Source organism: Bubalus bubalis, chromosome 11 (assembly GCF_019923935.1).
Source record: "Bubalus bubalis isolate 160015118507 breed Murrah chromosome 11, NDDB_SH_1, whole genome shotgun sequence".
NCBI classification, from domain to species: Eukaryota; Metazoa; Chordata; class Mammalia; order Artiodactyla; family Bovidae; genus Bubalus; species Bubalus bubalis.
This window is the reverse complement of record NC_059167.1, coordinates 92598974-92618561: the sequence shown is the minus strand read 5'-3', so window position 1 is coordinate 92618561 and position 19588 is coordinate 92598974. Positions and strand designations below refer to the sequence as shown.

Genomic DNA, 19588 nt, shown 5'->3' with positions numbered 1-19588 from the left:
GCATTTGTGGTTTTATTGGTGTAGAAGAGATTATTGCAAAATTTAGTGGCTTTAAACAGCAAATATTTTTTATATCCCATAGTAGCTGTGGGTCATGAATTTGGGAGAGCTTAACTCAGAGTCTCTTAATAGGCTGCACTCCAGACTCTTGCATGGGTTATAGTCGCCTGAAGGCCTGATGGGAGCTCTTTCAAGCTCTCTTAGTTAGCTGTTGGGAGTCAGGGTCAGTTTTTTGCTATCTGTTGCCTGGAGCCCTCAGTTTCTTGGCTCATGGGCTTTTCCACTGTGATACTTGAGCATCTCACAGTGTGGCCACTGGCCTCCCCTGGGATGAGTGACCCAGGAGAGAACAAGGCAGAAACCCTAATGTCTCTAATGATCTAGCCTCAGAAGTCACAAGCCATCCCTTCCACCATACTTTATTGGTCTCACAGACCAGCCTGATGTAATGCAGGAAGGGTCACCAAGGGTGAGACCATCAGAGGGCAGAGATCATTGGGAACCATCATGAAGTCCCGCTGTCACAGCTGTTTAAACTGGGCATGTCAATGCAAGGTAGCTAATCATTTTTAAAAGTTAGGAACTGAATATTTCTTTTCAGAAATATAAGATCTTATCTAATTCATTTACTGAAAATAACATTTATTATAGCTATTTATTTTGAATATTTTTACTGAAAGAGAGCATCATATATTACAGGACTGGAACCCAGAGTTGCAACCAGATGGGATATTCAAAAGTATGCCAGAGAGGCCTACAACCTGGGGGTCAGGTACATAGGCGGGTGCTGTGGATTTGAACCCTACCACATCAGGGCAATTGCAGAGGAGCTGGCTCCGGAGAGGGGATTTTTGCCACTGGCTTCAGAAAAACATGGCAGCTGGGGAAGTGGTTTGGATATGCACACCAAACCCTGGATTAGAGCCAGGTAAGAACCTTAAACTGTATTTGCCAAACCAAACTCATACAAATTATGAATACATCCAAGTGAGGTCATTACAAAAAGTACCGCCAATTTGCAGTGTAATGACAAAGAATCACAGCCTCTTCAAATCTCTCACAGAAATATTTATAACTTTAGCTTTATGGAGTGATTTCTGGAGAAAGCTTTAAGAATATAAAATATAAATAATGTAAGTTGCAACAAAATGTGATTTCACACTCTTGGAAAGCACCATCTATGTGGTGGACACTAACAGTGAATCATTTGTTAGGATTCAAGTACAAATATTAATTGCTTATTCTGTGCCAAGCACGATCCTTGGAGCTGGGAAGACAGTGGTGAATGAGATTTAAAAAGGTCTTTGCTCTCAGAGCTTACATTCCATGGGGGATGAGGGACAATAAACAAATAGATTTTCACATCAGGCAATGTTCAGGGTACTAGGAATATAGAAATGAAAGGCTGCAGTCCCTGGCTTAGAGCCTCTCACAGTCTACTGGGGGGAAATGGAGAAGAAAGCTGATGTATTATACTGTAGTTATCTACTTAAGTAGAGGCATGGATGGAGAAGGCAATGGCACCCCACTCCAGTACTCTTGCCTGGAAAATCCCATGGAGCCTGGTAGGCTGCAGTCCATGGGGTCGCTAAGAGTCGGACATGGTTGGACACGGCTGAGTGACTTCACTTTCACGCGTTGGAGAAGGAAATGGCAACCCACTCCAGTGTTCTTGCTTGGAGAATCCCAGGGATGGGGGAGCATGGTGGGCTGCCGTCTATGGGGTCGCACAGAGTTGGACACGACTGAAGCGACTTAGCAGCAGCAGCAGCAGCAGCAGCAGAGGCATGGATAAAAAAGTAACAATGAAGAGAAGAGAATAACTATCTCTACCTAATAGATGATGTAGCAGAAGGGACTTTGGGGCTAGATTTTAAAGAGCTAGGTAGATTTCCACAGAAGAAGGAAGTGGGTAGAAACTGCCCCCCAAGCAGAGGCAGCAGTTTCACTCTATTTGACTAATGTTAGTTCAACAAAACTGTGTCAGACAGTGCCACCAAAGGGCAAGCTGGACAAGGCACGGGCCTGTCTCCAAGGAGGGTAATAGTCTAGCAGGCAGAGAGCTAAATAGCTAAGTTCAGCTGACATAGTAAGTTAAGGATGAAGATGTACACAGGTGCTGGGGGTCCACACTAACAGCCACCAGGGGAAACAGTGGGAGGGCTGGTGAAGAATTTCCCATGGAGCTAGCGTCTGAGCTGAGTTCTGAAGGACGAGTTACTTTGCCAGGTAGGAGAATGGCCTAGAGGGAAGCACTGAGTGGGGGTGCCGAGAGAACGGTATGCTGAGACATTAGCAGTTTGAGAACCTCAGATTCAGAATTTGGTAGGAGACACACATCCGGACGGGAGGTGGCCTCTGCTCCCACTCACGAGGTCTGGATGACCTTATCCCAAGGCAGTGAGGAGTCTGAAGGGTCTGAGACCAAGTTCGATCCCCAAGTTTCAGTAGCCTGGAGACAGGGAAACCTATGAGGAAGTCTTTTCTGCAAGAGACCAGACCTGACAAGGCCTGGAACTAGGAGCTGATGGAAATAGAAAGGAAGCAGAGGCGGGATCTCCGGGTTGAGGGGCACAGAAGCAGCACTGGCCTTGGGAAGAGCAGCGAATGTGGGCCTAGGTGGCTCAGGAGGTAGAGCCAGAAAGTGAGGATGGGGAGGCGAGGTAACTTAGCAAGTGTCCTTGTTCTACATCCTTAGCTTTTGAACCTACGTGTATATGAAAAGGAGGAATTCAAAGTAATTTTAGACCTACAGATTCTGGGGAAAAAGAAAAGATAAATGTGTTTCAGAGGACACACTCTCAAGAGTCCAAAGATGGCAGGGTTCTAGCTCACAGCCTGGAGACAGACCCTCACGGTTTCTGTGTGTTTTGTTCACCCAGGGCCAGGAAGGAATACTGGGAGAATCTTCAGATAGCCTCGGGCAGGCCGTACAACCCTTCCATGTCAAAGCCCGACGCCTGGGGAGTGACCAAAGGAACAGCCGAGCTTATGCAGCAGAAGGAAGCCACAACGGAGCAGCAGCTGAGAGAGCTCTTCGAAAAACAGAAGTTCAAGTCTGCACAGTAGCCTCAATGGAAACTGTTTTTAGTGACTTCCTCTAGGCTTGGGCCACAGTTCCAAAACTAAGGAAAAGATGGTTAAAAGGCAATGCTTATACAAATGCCAGCTTACGCGTCAAGATTGACAGGAACTGAACAAAACAATTATAAATAACACTTGACCATTTTTTTAAAAGTATGTATTTAGAACTTGGAAGCAAAATGAATAACAAGTAAATCTTAAACTGGGTTACTAAGTAAACCAGGTACACAGTATTGAGGAAATCACTGTGGCCAAGAAAAAATAATTTGGACAATAGTCCTACTTTAAAATTTCACAGGCTGGTAAGGAGGATGAGATGTGAGCTGTCATAAATGGTGTAGCAACCAGACAAGTGCAAAGTGCTATAGGACAGTGACTTTCAAGCTTCTTGGAAATGGCCCTTAATGAGAAACACAATTTATGTAATGACCCGGTAAGGCACATGTACAACCATTGAAATAAAATGTGATCCATTCTGGTATTTTTAAATTCCATTCCTTTCTGTCCTATTTCATTAATAAAATATGCTGGTTAAGGCCTTTTAAATTGATTTTATGACCATTAATTGAAAACCACACATTGAAAAAACACTAAGGGACATTTCAGCTATAGGGGCTTGGCTATTCCTTTACATTTCTCCTTAGAAAATCAGTCCTATGGGAACAGATCAGTAAACAGTCAAAGCTCAGAGTCCTGCTGTGTAGAGTTCCAGAGTTGTTCCCTCTTTTCTGACCCATTTCCACCACTAAGAAGCATTCAAACCAATGGGAAGGCCAAGAAGGGATTAGTACCAGGCTCTCTCCATTCTGCTCTAGGCTGGATCCACCTAAATGCCTCCAGTCAGTAAGGCTAGGGAGCACTGGTCTTGAAATGGCCACCCACTCCAGTATTCTTGCCTGGAAAATCCCACGGACAGAGGAGCCTGGCGGGCTACAGTTCATGGGGTCACAAAGAGTCCGACATGAGAAAGCGACTGAGCACAAAAAGGTCTAATAAAGAAAAAGAGATTTTCCAAACTCTGTCAGGGTTTCCTAGATTGAGAACTATATTTTCTCCTGGTAATACCTACTCTGAAAACTCAAGCCTGAAGATGTAAGATCACTGGAATAAATGACTACTCATTGTATTAGAAAAGAGTTCATGCTTCTTTCTAAGCATTCTTGGATTGGTATGGCTGCTTTGAAACTCTTAATTTCTTCAGCTATTAAAAAAACCAATAAGACTACCTTGGATGTATTTGATTCTGTTCCATAATTTGCTATATACAGTGGAAGTGAGAAATAGATTTAAGGGACTAGATCTGGTAGACAGAGTGCCTGATGAACTATGAAAGGAGGTTTGTGACATTGTACAGGAGACAGGAATCAAGACCATCCCCAAGAAAAAGAAATGCAAAAAAGCAAAATGGCTGTCTGAGGAGGCCTTACAAATAGCTGTGAAAAGAAGGGAAGCGTAAAGCAAAGGAGAAAAGGAAAGATATACCCATTTGAATGCAGAGTTCCAAAGAATAGCAAGGAGAGATAAGAAAGCCTTCCTCAGTGATCAGTGCAAAGAAACAGAGGAAAACAACAGAATGGGAAAGACTAGAGATCTCTTCAAGAAAATTAGAGATACCAAGGGAACATTTCATGCAAAGATGGGCTCAGTAAAGGACAGAAATGGTATGGACCTAACAGAAGCAGAAGATATTAAGAGGTGGCAAGAATACACAGAAGAACTGTACAAAAAAGAGCTTCATGATCCAGATGATCACGATGGTGTGATCACTCACCTAGAGCCAGACATCCTGAAATGTGAAGTCAAGTGGGCCTTAGAAAGCATCACTATAAACAAAGCTAGTGGAGGTGATGGAATTCCAGTTGAGCTATTTCAAATCCTGAAAGATGATGCTATGAAAGTGCTGCACTCAATATGCCAGCAAATTTGGAAAATTCAGCAATGGCCACAGGACTGGAAAAGTTCAGTTTTCATTCCAATCCCAAAGAAAGGCAATGCCAAAGAATGCTCAAACTACCACACAATTGCACTCATCTCACACGCTAGTAAAGTAATGCTCAAAATTCTCCAAGCCAGGCTTCAGCAACATGTGAACTGTGAACTTCCAGATGTTCAAGCTGGTTTTAGAAAAGGCAGAGGAACCAGAGATCAACTTGCCGACATCCGCTGGATCGTGGAAAAAGCAAGAGAGTTCCAGAAAAACATCTATTTCTGCTTTGTTGACTATGCCAAAGCCTTTGACTGTGTGGATCACAATAAACTGTGGAAAATTCTGAAAGAGATGGGAATACCAGACCACCTGACCTGCCTCTTGAGAAAAGTGTATGCAGGTCAGGAAGCAACAGTTAGAACTGGACATGGAACAACAGACTGGTTCCAAATAAGGAAAAGGAGTACATCAAGGCTGTATATTGTCACCCTGCTTATTTAACTTCTATGCAGAGTACATCATGAGAAATGCTGGGCTGGAGGAAGCACAAGCTGGAATTAAGATTGCTGGGAGAAATATCAATAACCTCAGATATTCAGATGGCACCACCCTTATGGCAGAAAGTGAAGAACTAAAGAGCCTCTTGATGAAAGTGAAAGAGGAGAGTGAAAAAGTTGGCTTAAAGCTCAACATTCAGAAAACTAAGATCATGGCACCTGGTCCCATCACTTCACGCCAAATAGATGGGGAAACAGTAGAAACAGTGGCTAACTTTATTTTGGGGGGCTCCAAAATTACTTCAGATGGTGATTGCAGCCATGAAATTAAAAGACATTTACTCCTTGGAAGGAAAGTTATGACCAACCTAGACAGCATATTAAAAAGCAGAGACATCACTTTGCCAACAAAGGTCCATCTAGTCAAGACTATGGTTTTTCCAGTGGTCATGTATGGATGTGAGAGTTGGACTATAAAGAAAGCTGAGTGCCGAAGTATTGATGCTTTTGAACTGTGGTGTTGGAGAAGACTCCTGAGAGTCCCTTGGACTGCAAGGAGATCCAACCAGTCCATTCTGAAGGAGATCAGCCCTGGGATTTCTTTGGAAGGAATGATGCTAAAGCTGAAACTCCAGTACTTTGGCCACCTCATGAGAAGAGTTGACTCATCGGAAAAGACTCTGATGCTGGGAGGGATTGGGGGCAAGAGGAGAAGGGGACGACAGAGGATGAGATGGCTGGATGGCATCACCAACTCGATGGACATGAGTCTGAGTGAACTCCGGGAGTTGGTGATGGACAGGGAGGCCTGGCGTGCTGTGATTCATGGGGTCGCAAAGAGTCAGACACGACTGAGCGACTGATCTGATCTGATATGAAATTTCTATATCCCAGTTTCTATTTTAAAAAGACAGAAGTATGCTTAAGTTTTAAAGGAGAAGGCAGCAGTATTTAACGGGAAAAGAAATTTCCAGAATTTTCTTACTAAGAGAATTAGAAATCCACCTCTTATCCTCCAATGCACAGAAACAGAACCAAAGGTGCATGTGGCTGAGGTGAAATAAGAAAAGAGTGAATGTCCTTTCCCCCTCCTTTTTTTTTTTAACCAAGTTTCTATCACTCTGAAAGCAGTTCAGTATTTAATACTTTCACTCATAGATGATAGATACTTTTATTTAATCTACTATTATATTGGGTTGACCAAAAAGTTCGTTCAGGGTTTTCCATAACATCGTACAGAAAAACACAAAGGAACTTTTTGGCAACTGAATACCACTGTGTAAGATGCATGCCCCTTTAATATTCTATCCAGAACTTTTACTGCCACACAAAACATTGTAACTCCTAATTATTCTTAATACCCTTTGATTTTAAAAATATTTCCCTCAAAGGAAATATACTGAAGCTACACTGGAATGAAACTGTGTATCAACACTGCCTCTTAGTGGCATATCTCATATTTTGAAAAAATATTTTTTAATTCATCCCTCCACCAAGTACATTCATTTTATTTCCAGAAGTTTTGTTCATTAAAAGGGAAGGTTCGTTCAACATTTCTCACTGGTCAAGATATTTTTATGGAATCAAATCCAGAGAGACCTTAGAGATCAAGAGTCTAAACTCTCCCTTTTAAGGATAAGATTCTAAAGGCAGGATGCCAAATCAGGAAGGACTTGTTAGTCTAAGGCTGCCAGAAAAGATGGCTTTAGCTTGGATTCTTGGTGTAAGGAGAGTGGAACCAGGACAGACAGTTCACAAAACTAAGGAGTTCAGCCTCCTGCCAAGAAAGAAAGATCCCTGCATTACTCAGAGTCAGTGTAAACTCACTGACTGAACTGTTCATAGTTTGTGGCCTGACACTTGTTCATACTGTAGCAAAGTGCCTTTGAGTAAGGGAGCCAAGCCAATGCAGACCTAAAATGGAGAAGACTCTGAGAGTCCCTTAGACTGCAGGAGATCAAACCAGTCAATCCTAAAGGAAATCAACCCTGACTATTCATTGGAAGGACTGATGCTGAAGCTCCAATACTCTGGCCACCTGATGCGAAGAACTGACTCATTGGAAAAGTCCCTGATGCTGGGAAAGATTGAAGGCAGGAGGAGAAGGGGACGACAGAGGATGAGATGATTGGATGGCATCACCGACTCAATGGACATGAGTTTGAGCAGGCTCTGGGAGGTGGTGAAGGACAGGGAAGCCTGGTCCTTGGTGTCGCAAGTCCATGGTGTTGCAAAGAGTCAGACTTGACTTAGGAACTATCTGAACAGCAACAACAATGGAGACAGAACTGGACAGGAAGGGATCCAAAGCGTCAGTTCCCAATTTCTCCAGAGGAGGGCAGCAAGGCACCAGCTGGGAATGCCAGAGGAGCCATATTTGTGCTTTGAACTTGAGCTGTTTCATTGAACAACCTATAACATTGAATGGCAGAGGCAGCTGTAGCGCCCTTTGTTTGTTTTGATCGGTTTTTCCCTAAGATACATGGATCTTTGACTCACATCCTGGACAACCCACCCAGTGCGGAAAGCTTTATCTCTCTCCAACCAGCTCCTCTTTTTTTTTCTCCCTAGGGATCACTGTTCCCGGCTTTGAGCATACTGGCTGGCTGAGAGCATTACCCAGACTGTTTTCCCAAATAGCCTTCCTGTTAGTCAATAATATCCACTCAGCCAGTCTGGAACCTTCCGTGAGTAACCTGCCAGGTGGAGAATCCTGAGTCTTACACGATTAAGGGGGAAGGAGTCAATTTGAAGAGAGAAAAACAGAGTCCCAGGAAGTGCTTCAGGAGTAGTCTGTCTGAGAATGTGTTAACTACAGAGTTAGCGATAACCAGGCCCAGTGTTTCTAAACATCTTTGGGAACAAATGAATGTTTAGCGTTTGAACAGAAAACGACTGAAAGGCAGCCAAATACAGACTTCTCACAGATGGTGACAGGAAGAACAGGGTCATTTGGCCAAAACTGGTGGGAGCGTGGTGAGGGAAAGGAAGAGCTAGAAAATGCTTCCAGTTTTCAAGCAGCTGGAGGCTCTGCTGGCCCTGGAGATGAAAAATTTAGGGGGTGGAAAGTGAGAGAGACAGATGTCATCATTTGTGCTGCTATGAGCTGCAGAAATAATGCCAGACCATTCGCGCACAGCCGAACAGAAGAGGTTACTTTATATGCCACTAAATCAGATGCACAATCATTTTATCACATGCTTTGAGTGACAGATTCGTGAATGTTCCCCATGTATATTTTTACATGAAGCACATTTTCAAGGGAAACAGCATACTTTTAACAAAAATTTATTTCCCCAAATGCCTAAAATACTTTTAGCAGTCATCACTTATATGCAAGCTGCTAATGTACCATTTTAAAAATGATTCCTATTTGTTCCTTCACGCAGGTTCAGTGAGACCTCTATTTGGCCCCATTCTGCGGTTTTTCGTTCCAGTTTACTACATGGCCTTGAAAGGAAAAGGCTGAATATCTTTGAAAATAGTTCAAACTTTTCCCCCAATTCAGCTTGGCCATCTTTCCAATTATTTTGACTTAATGAGATTTTACTGTTCTTTGGAAAGGTTAACGTCTCAGCATATGAATTGGCTGAGTGGAACACAGACATTTCTACGCCCCCCCCCCCCAAACACTTCTGCAATGTAGTACAAAAAGCAGTAAATAAATTTCAAATCAAGAATTCTGGGTGCAAGCCCTAGCTTTGCCCTACCTCATTTGCAGTGCTGAATAAATCACCCTACTTCTCTGAACTCCAGTTTTCTCATCTGAAAGGGGTGTGTGTGTGCGTGTGTGTGCGCGCGTGTGTGTGTGTGCGCGCGCGTGCGTGTGCGTGCTTAGTTGTGTCCAACTCTCTACAACGTCATGGACTAGAGCCCGTCAGGCTCCTCTTGTCCATGGAATTCTCCAGGCAAGAATACTGGAGTGGGTTGCCATTTCCTCCTCCAGGGAATCTCCCCAACCCAGCGACTGAACATGGGTCTCTTGCATGTCCTGCACTGGTAGGCAGATTCTTCACCGCTAGCGCCATCTGGGAAGTCCCATCTATACCATCAAATTAGAAACATAAAATTGTGGAGTTTTTAAAGCAAGGTATCAGAGATTTAATAGCAACAGCCTCATCATTGTCAACAAATATTTACTGAGTGCCACGAGTGGCATGTTTCCAGCAGACTTAGTTGCTGACTAAACAGATAGCAGACGAAAACAAACAACACTGCTCAGGGGGCAGGGAAAATGTTATTAGGCTAGAATCAGCCTGGCACTGGAAATGAAAATGTCACTTTTCCCCATAGGTACCTGCTTCCTAGGGAGATTTGGGCCTGTGGTTGTTCACATTATGAACTGTTTCTGTTTTCAGGACTCAGAGGTCTTTGTAGGATGGCATAAGCATAAGCTACGGAAATTCTAGAAACCATCAAGTGGTTAATTCTTGTTTAGAGTTCTTCATCTCCCTAGCAAAGAGAGAACTGTCTTCTCATGTGTTATAATAACATGATGAAGTCTGGAAGCTACAAGCCTCAGAACTTTTTCCTTTCATAAAGTCATTCCCAGAAGCTTGACTATCCCCAGATTTGTATCTCCAGCCTGGACCATGCCCAAGAACATGCCCTTGATATCAACCTGATGTTTAGACCCAAGTAGATCGCCGCCCTGAGCCCCTTCCTGTGGTTGTCCAGGGAGAGTTCCCCAAATCTATTTGACCTGGTCTGCATGGGTTCTGGTCACCGGAGACACCTTCCTCAAAATTTTCTACGCCCCTCTATAGTGGTTAGGAATGCTCAGGGCCAGTGGTGCCATTTGGAAGGGCACCCAGCCTGGACACGTTGGCATAGGACCCAGTCCTGGCTTCTCTCCTTTGAGGTGCTCAGTGACAATCTACACCTCTTTTCCCATGTCCCCCACTTCGTCCCTGTCTGGCACCGACCAAGTGCTCCATGGAGGCGTGGGACTCTCATTGGCCTCAGTTCCAGGAGGGGCACCCGGTGACAGGAGCGTTCCCGCTGGAGGGTGCAGTGTCTCTGAACAGGTGAGGCTGGGCTGCCCAGTACAGAGGAGACTGTATGCGGCTCATGTCAGACACACGACAAGTTCTGGACTCTGGGCCGCCACCAGAGGTTCACCGTCAGCCCTCGCTTTGAGCGGCCTATGGGAACCTGCATTCATTGTCATCTGTGGGGGTTCTGGCCTCAGCCCAAGGTAGGGGTGAGGGGACACAGCCTCAGGGGGCAGCAAACAAAGCAAACTAAAGACACTAAGATCATGGCATCTGGTCCCAGCAGCAGCAGCAGCCGGGGTAAAGACAGGTGCTCTCTGACCTGAGCATCCATCCTCAGACACGGCCACTCCCTCCTCACCACCCCTGCCGCTCAGGGGTCACCCCGCCCCACAGGCTCCTCCAGAGGTGGCCATGCCTCAGCCTCCGACGAACTCCCAGACACTGCTCCACAAGGTCAGCAGGCTGCGCCCGTCCACACCCCTTGGTCTCTGATGGATGCAGCCCTGGCATGGCCTCCCAGGTTGGTATGAAGCGGTGCCAGATGAGGGATGGGGGTCCCCAGGTGAATGGCACCTCTCTTCTAGCACTGCCTCCTGCGGAGGTGTGGAAGGGGGAGGGCACAGTCAACGCTGCGAGAGGTCATATTCTAGGAAGGCGCTGTGTAGGGCTTAACCATATCATTGGAAGAGGCCTTCCTCTAAGCTACATTCCCGACAGAAAATTCACCACAAAAGAAACTATCATTCAGCGTTCCCACACGAGACGTGCACTCGGGGTCACTGTCCACAAAGCACAGCACTCACCTCCCAACAGGCGAGGAAGCCGCTATTCACTGGCCGCACCGCGGATGGTGTAGTGCCAGGAAAACGGAAGTAACCAGCATTAAATCAGTGATATTAGGGAGCCGCAGACACAAGATCTTATTATTCAACACAAACGGTTTCCAAAGAACCATGGCATTCAGAGCAAGAATAGCGCTGCTTTCTTTTTATCTCAATGGAAGATATGAAACCAGTACATTTGCCAAAGAAGAACAAGGAGAGAGGGCTCCTATTCCTCAGGAGGAGGAGATGGTTATCTTCACAGAAGGACTGCTTTTCAATGCACTGTTCTAAATCACATGGGCCCATACATTTTTAAACATATTTTAAATCACATACGTTTTAAAAATAAGATGGCTTATATAGGCAGGTATCCCATAAAAACATTCCCCAGAGCCCTCATGTCCGAGGTGCTGCAGCCCGTACCTGAAAACCAGGCCCTCATCTCATCTTCCCATTTCCCCATAAATGTGACCCACCCCCAGAATCTGCCAGATTACAACACAGCAGCTCCATATTCTAAGATTTTGTTCAAGTCAAAATCCTTGACTCCTCTCTTCCTCGCATGTCCATTTTCAGCCCATCTTTAGCAGTCACTGCGCTTCCTCCACAGGCTCTCGCAGACCTAATCTCCACAGACGATCATGAATGATTCTTTTAAAAGCTAAGTAGATCATGTCACTCCCCGATTCAGTTGCTTCCTGTCACAGACACTGAGTTTTGCCTCTCAGATGCTCTTTCATGGAAGGACAGGGTGCCCTGCTCTGGGTTACATGACCAGAGTGCCCAGCTCCTTCAGGGTCAAAGCTGCAGATGGCCTCTTTGTTCAAGGTCAGACCTTTCCTGGGACAACCTGTGCCTGGTATCTGAGTGGTACAAGGGCATAAATGCCTGATGTATTGACCTGACAAAGGACGACCTTGAACAAAGGACCACAGAGGACAGTGCTCTCTCCAGTACTCACCCTGGAGTGGACCAAGGCACTTTTGGCTCTTCATCACAACTCAGCTTCAACCTCAGCCCCGTCCTCTCTCCTCTTCATCCTCCCCTTTCACCGGTGCCAGACCTGCATTGCCGTCTGAAGGTTCCACCTGTCATTCCTGCTCCCTCTCCCCTTTAACTTCCATGAGCATTTCCACCCCACCTGACCCCTGAACCTTGCAGTTCTATGTCCTGTTGGCTTCTGATCCCCAAAGGACCTAACAGTGACTCGTCTGCCCTCACCACCCCATACAAAACATCAGTGCACCCTCTGCTCTCTCTATCCCCCTTACTCTGCTTATTTTCATCGATGGATCACCACTTGTCATACTTTTTTTTTCCCCTCAAAAAATATGTGTTTTTTCATCTTCTCCCCACAGACTAGAATACAAGCTCCTCTGAGACTTGGCTTTGTTTACTTCCATACCCACATGCCTAGAACAATGCCTTGGATGTAATAAGAGCTCAATAAATACCTGATGAATGAAAAAACAAATGCACATTTGGGAGACCCCTGCTAGAAAGAAGGAAACTTGAATAACTGCAAAAATATTTCAGTGTTGTCTCTCAGACATATAGAGAAAATTTTAGGAGCTGAAAATGTTTGAGATGTACCTGTTACTTCCAAATTTGAGTCTAGAACCCAGGGGCCTAGATTCCCATATTCATTTTGCCTCCAAGCACATATGCTGCTTCAAATATTTGTTGAGCACCATCTGTGAGCCAGACACAGCTGAGCACCTGGAAATACAAAAATGAAAATAATACCAGCCTGCCTTTGGTCAGCCTCAGGCCAGTGATGGAGACAGACAAGAATTCACCAAAGGAACTAAGAGCTATAACAAATGTCACAGTGGATGCTATGGAGGCACAGAGAAAAGTCACTTAAGCCAGCACTGAGGAGAGCCAAATTGCCCCAAGGAAGCCCTGAGAAACGTCTCCAACAGCCCCTAAGCTCACTTCTACCTCAGTACCTTTGCACTGGCTGTCCCTTCTGTCTGGAGCATGGTACCCTTTAGATTTTCACATGGTTGCAACTTCATGTCTTGGATCAAATGCCACCCTTTCAGGGTGCCTCCTGAACACCTGAAGTGCTCCAACTACCCCAATCCTGCCTTCCCTTACACTTTGACTAGATGCTCTGTCAAATTACCTTACTTTTGTCCTTCATAGCACTTTACAGACCTGTTGATTGATTGACTGGTTCTATATTGTCTGTCTCCTCCATCCTGTGCTGAAAGTCCTCTGAGAACAAGCACCTTGTTCGTTTTGCCTTCTTCTCTGCAATGCAGGAGACCCCGGTTCGATTCCTGGGTCCAGAAGATCCGCTGGAGAAGGGAGAGGCTACCCACTCCAGTATTTCTAGGACTTCCCTTGTGGCTCAACTGGTAAAGGATCTGCCTGCAATGTGTGAGACTGCAGTTCGATTCCTGGATCCAGAAGATCCCCTGAAGAAGGGAATGGCTATCCACTCCAGTATTCTGGCCTGGAGAATTCCATGGACTATACAGTCCATGGGTTCACAGAGTCGGACACGACTGAGTGACTTTCACTTCACTGACTCCAGTGCCTACGGGGGGGCCTGGCACATGTGAGGTGTTCAACAAGTAGGTATGAACAACTGTGTGCTGTGCTGTGCTTAGTTGCTCAGTCGTGTGCGACTCTGTGCGACCCTGTGAACTGAAGCCCTCTAGGCTCCTCTGTTTGTGGGGTTCTCCAGGCCAGAATACTGGAGTGTGTTGCCATGCTATGCTCCAGGGGATCTTCCCAACCCAGGGATCAAACCCAGGTCTCCCACATTGAAGGTGGATTCTTTACCATCTGAGCCACCAGGGAAGCATGAACACTTGGGTAGAAAAGTAGATAAAAAGACATTGCTTCAATAGAGACACAAAGAATGACTAGTAAGTCAGGGTGGGGTGAGAGTGAAGCAGCTCCAGAGGGAAAGCTTTTGCAAAGAAGTGGATTGTCTTTCTCCCCAACCAGGGTCCCAACATCAAAAATCTTCAGGTCTTGGGGATAGTATATGGGGATTCAGACAATATTGGGGGATTCATTATAACATTCTCTTTACTTTTATATTCTGAAATTTTTCATAATAAACTAAAGACGAATTGATGCTTTTGAACTGTGGTGTTGGAGAAGACTCTTGAGAGTCCCTTGGACAGCAAGGAGATCCAACCAGTCCATCCTAAAGGAAATCAGTCCTGAATATTCATTGGAAGGATTGATGTTGAAACTGAAACTCCAACACTTAAACCACCTGATGAGAAGAACTGACTCCTTAGAAAAGACCCTGATGCTGGGAAAGATTGAAGGCAGGAGGAGAAGGGGGATGACAGAGGATGAGATGGTTGGATGGCATCACCGACTCTATGGACATGAGTTTGAGTAAGCTCTGGGAGTTGGTGATGGACAGGGAAGTCTGGCGTGCTGCAGTCCGTGGGGTCACAAAGAGTCCGACACGACTAAGCAACTGAACTGAAAGAAACAAAAGCTTGGGGCTGAGAGGGTAGGAAGCAGCTCAATTTTAAGCCCAAAGGTGGGACCTGGGGTAAACTGAAGAGACCAGACTCCATGCAAAGACATTTAGGTTTCATTTTTCCTCCCCACACTCTGGTGTGGGCTGAACAAAATGAGCCAGAAATAAGTCAATTTGTGAACCCTGGACAGCACGGGCCAAGTCCTGGATCCTAAACAACCTATTTGCTTGATTCTGAAAAACTTTACCAGAAATCTGCAACAGTCTGGAGACCAAGTCTCAGAAATATTGAAGAATCAGGCTCTTTTCTAAGACCTCACTTGTGTCACAGCTCTGTCTAGGGCACACTGCTATTTCCCTATGGGGAGATAATAGAAAATTTGTATTTTTTTCTCTGCTCCCAGTTCCTGGAACACAATCTCTGAAAACCTGTCATTTCTTAGGTGAAAGGAGCACCTGGAACATCTTTTATATTGAAGGGACTCTATAGCAGGGACTGTTCATCTATTGCAGGGATTCTGGGTGGCTCCCAGATGAGAGATGGTCATCAGAAAGACCAAGTTGTGATTAGAAGCTTAGAGTTTTCATTCCCAGCCCCCATGCTCTGGAGAGAGGAAGGGGCTGGAAATGGAGTTAATAAGTAATCAGGCCTTCATGAGGAAGCCTCTATAAAAATCCCTATAGAAGGGGGTCTGGAGAGTTTCTAGATTGGTAAATACGTCCACATTGGGAAAGTGACGTGCCCCAGCTCCACGAGGACACAAGCTCCTACACTCAGGACCCTTCTTGACCTCACTTTGTGTATCTCTTCATCTGTCTCCTTTATCTTATCCTTCAATAAACCAGTAACCATGTTTCTCTGAGTTTTGTGAACCACACTACCAATTTAATCAAGCTTGAGGCAAGGGAGTCATGAAAACCTCCAATTTATAGCCGATCCACCAGAAGCACAGGTGACAACCTGGACTTACGACTGACATCTGAAGGGGGTGTGGGGGCAGTCGTGTGGGACAGAAGCCTTACCCTGTAGGATCTGACCCTATCTCCAGAAGGCAGTATCAGGACCGAGTGAAACTGTAGGATCCCCAACCCTTATCCCAGCTGGTGTCACAGAGAATTGCTTGGTGTGGAGAAAAGCGTTGAAGTGAAGGGTTTCGTGTGAGGAGTAAAGGAGACACAGAAGAAAGAAAGACTTGCTGGTGCAAAACTGAGTTTTCCTCACACCTCCCTTCTCCCAGACTCGGTGCCAGGGAAGCGAGTACTCACAGCTCCTCTAAACGCCCCACTGCAACTTCCAGCCGTTACTGTCCCCCACTCCCTTCCTTCTGAGGTTCATGCCCTCCAACCCCCCACCCACCTCGCTTCCCATCCTTGTTCCTTCAACCTCTGGCCCCAGGTCGCCCCACCACCATCAGCAAGGGCTTTAGCCTCTCCTCACAGGGCTCTTTCCCTGCAACCTCAGCCTCCGGTCAGAAAATGACAACAGTCCATGAAGGCGACTCAGCTGACAGCCCCGTCGCCCACATGGTTCTGCAGAACTGCTCTCAGCCACGCCTGGAACCCAGGGTTACCTTCAGGCCTGACGTCTTGCTCTCTGAATGGTACCAGAGCGCCGCAAGGACAGCCCTCGGAAAGGCAGCCATTGCTGCAGCTCAGGACTGCACACCTGTGACCAGACAATCGGTCCGGCTCAGCCATTGGCTGGTGCTGCCGTGGGCCACGCCCACAAGCAGCCAGCTGCGAATGCGGGGCCGTTAATGGCCCACACACCAATCCCCACAATGGTCAGGGTAGTGGTGACCAGTGGTCAGGTGGAGAGTGAGCTAAGGGCCAGATCCTGGCCTTCTGCCTGGGGCCCTCCGGTCTGTTCCCCGGCCTTGGGCCAATAGGTGAGCTGGGGGACCCAGGGAACAGGCTAGGGGCTGTGTCCTGCAGGGCTCCAGCCCACTGGTGGAGTCCAGGCCTCGGGGCAGTGGTGAACCTCTTCCCATCCCTGTCTCTGCGACCCTGCTGTCTGCCTGGGTCACAGTCGGTGGGACCTGCCCACCCCCCTCCACACACACCAGTTTTGGTGGCCTGAGGAGCCTGAGGGCCAGCTGGGTTGGGTGCCTGGCTCCTTTGGTTGATGAGAGCAGGGTAGGGCCTGGGGACCTGGGCTTAAGGGAGCTGCCAACTGAGATCTGCCTCCTCTCAGTCAGGACCTGGACCTTGGAGGATGACAGGTCCTCGGGACCTTGCCGTTTCTTTTCAGAACAGAGAATAATATTTGTCTGACAGAGATTTACAGGAGTAGCATTACCTGACCTCAAGAACAAAGGGTGTGACACCAAGAAGTTTGCAGCAACTACCCAAACACGTCCCTCACCTTTCCTAGAAAAGTGCTTTGCTAAAAGCTTTCAGGGAGTTTGGGTTTTTAAGGGATGAACCACCCATCTCCTTGCATGGCCCTGTAATAAAACTTTGTTCCAAACTCTGATGTCTCGGTATTGTTTGACCCCATTGTGCGTCGGGCACACGGACTTGGGTTTTCAGTAACAAGAGCAGCCTCCCCCCTGAATCCAGGGCTCAGTTAAGCCCTCTACATCTGGGATCTTCAAGATCTTGAATTCTCATTTTCTTTTCAATCTACCAGCATCCATCTCACTCCACTTCTTTTCCTTGCATACAGTTGTGTTCTGTAACCTCAGCTAAATATTAGAATCACCTGGGGAGTTGCTGCAGCTCAGGAAGACTAATCTGCCTTAATCAGTGGCATCAGGTGCTCTGGGGGAGGGATACAACCATAGTTATTGCCCAAGCTTTCCCCGTTGATTCCAATGAGTGGCCAGGGTGCAGAGCCACTCGGTGCTCCACCTTCTGAGCCTCACGGATCTTTGCTTTAACCACTTTCTGACCTGTACCTTCACTTCCTTCCTTCTTTGCAACCCCACTACACACTTTGTCTATTCCTACAAGGAAGCTGCGAACTCAGCTAGAGGAAAATCACAAAACCACTCGCTTTCTCTGGAGGACTAGTCTAACATAAAAAGGCCCTAAGCTGGTGGGGTTTGAAGAATCCCAGAAAGAGTCATTCCTTTGGGAGACACACTTACTTCTTTAGGCAATAATCTTACCAAGTGCATGTCATCAGGAAAAGTTACAAATGTAGGAACAAGACTCCATTTATAGTAGCAGGATGGTGTGCATTTTTTGGTCTTGTTTTGTTTGAGTTTTTGTTGTGGTTGTGTTTTGTTTGGGATTTTTGTTGTTGTTGCTGTCTGTCTCACTGTGTGGCATATGGAATCTTAGTTCCCCGATCAGGGAATGGAAGCCACATGCCCTGCAGTGGAAGTGCAGGGAAATGCAGTGGAGTCTTAACCATTGGACCACCAGGGAAGTCCAGTGTGCATTTCTGGTTGAGACCTAGTCCTCCCACTCATATTAGCAGAATAACACAGGGATCATAGCAGAGTCTGTGCTGTATTGAGAAAAGTTATGAAAGGCTTGGAGCTGAAATAAAGAAGGACCAGTTGCTAACTAGAGACCTCTGCCCTCCCAGGGGCTGGAGAGACTAGGCTGGTTTGCCAGGTTCTATCATGAGAAGGTCTAAGAGGAGGACTTCTCCTCTGGGGAGAAAAGACAAGGTTTGACAAGAGAGACTCTGGTCTCAGGACTGGCCTCCTATCCAAAGTTGAGGGAAGGGAACTCAATAGAACCACTCCAAGTTGATGGGTGTCTAAAAAGAAAGAGAAGTTTGACAACCCAGGCCCTCTTTGCATGACTGGTGAGCACTGGTCTTGCTGATCCACCTCAGATACCAATAGGGGAGTAAGCATGGAAGCCCAAGATATGATGGTGGGATCAGAAGGTGGAGTGGGGTTGGGGGTGGTGCAGTGGACACACTCGCAGTTTCCCAGACCCTCATGATAGAGCATGAGCCCCCTCACCTCCTCCTAGACCCCAGAGTTGGGACCACAGAAGATATATGATCGGAGGTGGCAGGCTTGTCAAGGACCATCGAGGGGTGAAACAGAGGGGCTCTGGGTGCAGAGGAATGATGGGGGGAGACTTCAGGCCTGGAGTCACCAGACCTCTCACAGGCTTCTTTCTAGGCCTGTTTGGACTTGAATTCCTAAAGAGTGCCACCTGGAGTGAGGAGACCTCTTCACCTCAGGAGACACCTCCCTCTTCTGCTTCCTCTCCACGTGCTAGAAGGGTCCACTGTGGAACAAGTGGGGCTTCTGTGAGAGAACAGTGCACTCCTCCATCAGTCACGTGCACAAACACACAGATTCACACACAAGTCGCTGGGGCCACGAGCCTCATGTGTGCTGAGAGGATGGGGAGAGTTTTGGATCAAACTTGAAGTTTTCAAGTGAATCAGGATCTGATTGACAGTTTGATTCAATGTTCTCTCCTGATCCAAACAACTATGGCTGGGCTGTGAGTCATCTAATCTAATAATGGCTCCCAGCTTGCCACCCTGTGGATGAGGGAGTCAGATGTATGACAGGCAGAGACACGGTGAGTATGGATGACACCTCAGGGGTTGTCCTCCATGGTTGCTTTTCTTCCTAACTAGAAACTGGGAGACATGAAAAATACTAAGCTCCTGAGAGGCTGAGGGATGGATGCTGCAGGTAGAGAGAAAGAAAGAAAGATGCAACAGAGAGAAGAAACTAAAAGACACACTCCTTCTACCTAAGTATGTATGCATGCTAAGTTACTTCAGTCGTTTCCAAATCTTTGTAGCCCGCCCGTGGGGCTCCTCTGTCCCTGGGATTCTCCAGGCAAGAATACATGGAGTGAGTTGCCATGCC

The 19588-nt window shown here is 46.6% G+C and overlaps 1 protein-coding gene and 1 long non-coding RNA gene across 2 annotated transcripts in view; one reads left to right on the top strand and one right to left on the bottom strand.

The window, feature by feature from the left end:
* LOC102394345 (betaine--homocysteine S-methyltransferase 1) overlaps positions 1–3630 on the top strand; it is a 22229-nt gene extending 18599 nt beyond the window's left edge. Inside the window, exons 7-8 of the mRNA XM_006053966.3 lie at positions 700–928; positions 2883–3630. Coding sequence (XP_006054028.1) covers positions 700–928; positions 2883–3069 — 416 coding nt within the window. The 3' untranslated portion in view covers positions 3070–3630. The remainder of the gene's footprint in view (positions 1–699; positions 929–2882) is intronic.
* Positions 1–19588, bottom strand: part of LOC123328240 — a 26172-nt gene extending 6584 nt beyond the window's left edge. The window contains exons 1-2 of the long non-coding RNA XR_006543053.2: positions 16361–19588; positions 12923–13048 (exon numbers count right to left, since the gene is read on the bottom strand). This is a non-coding gene — a long non-coding RNA (uncharacterized LOC123328240). The remainder of the gene's footprint in view (positions 1–12922; positions 13049–16360) is intronic.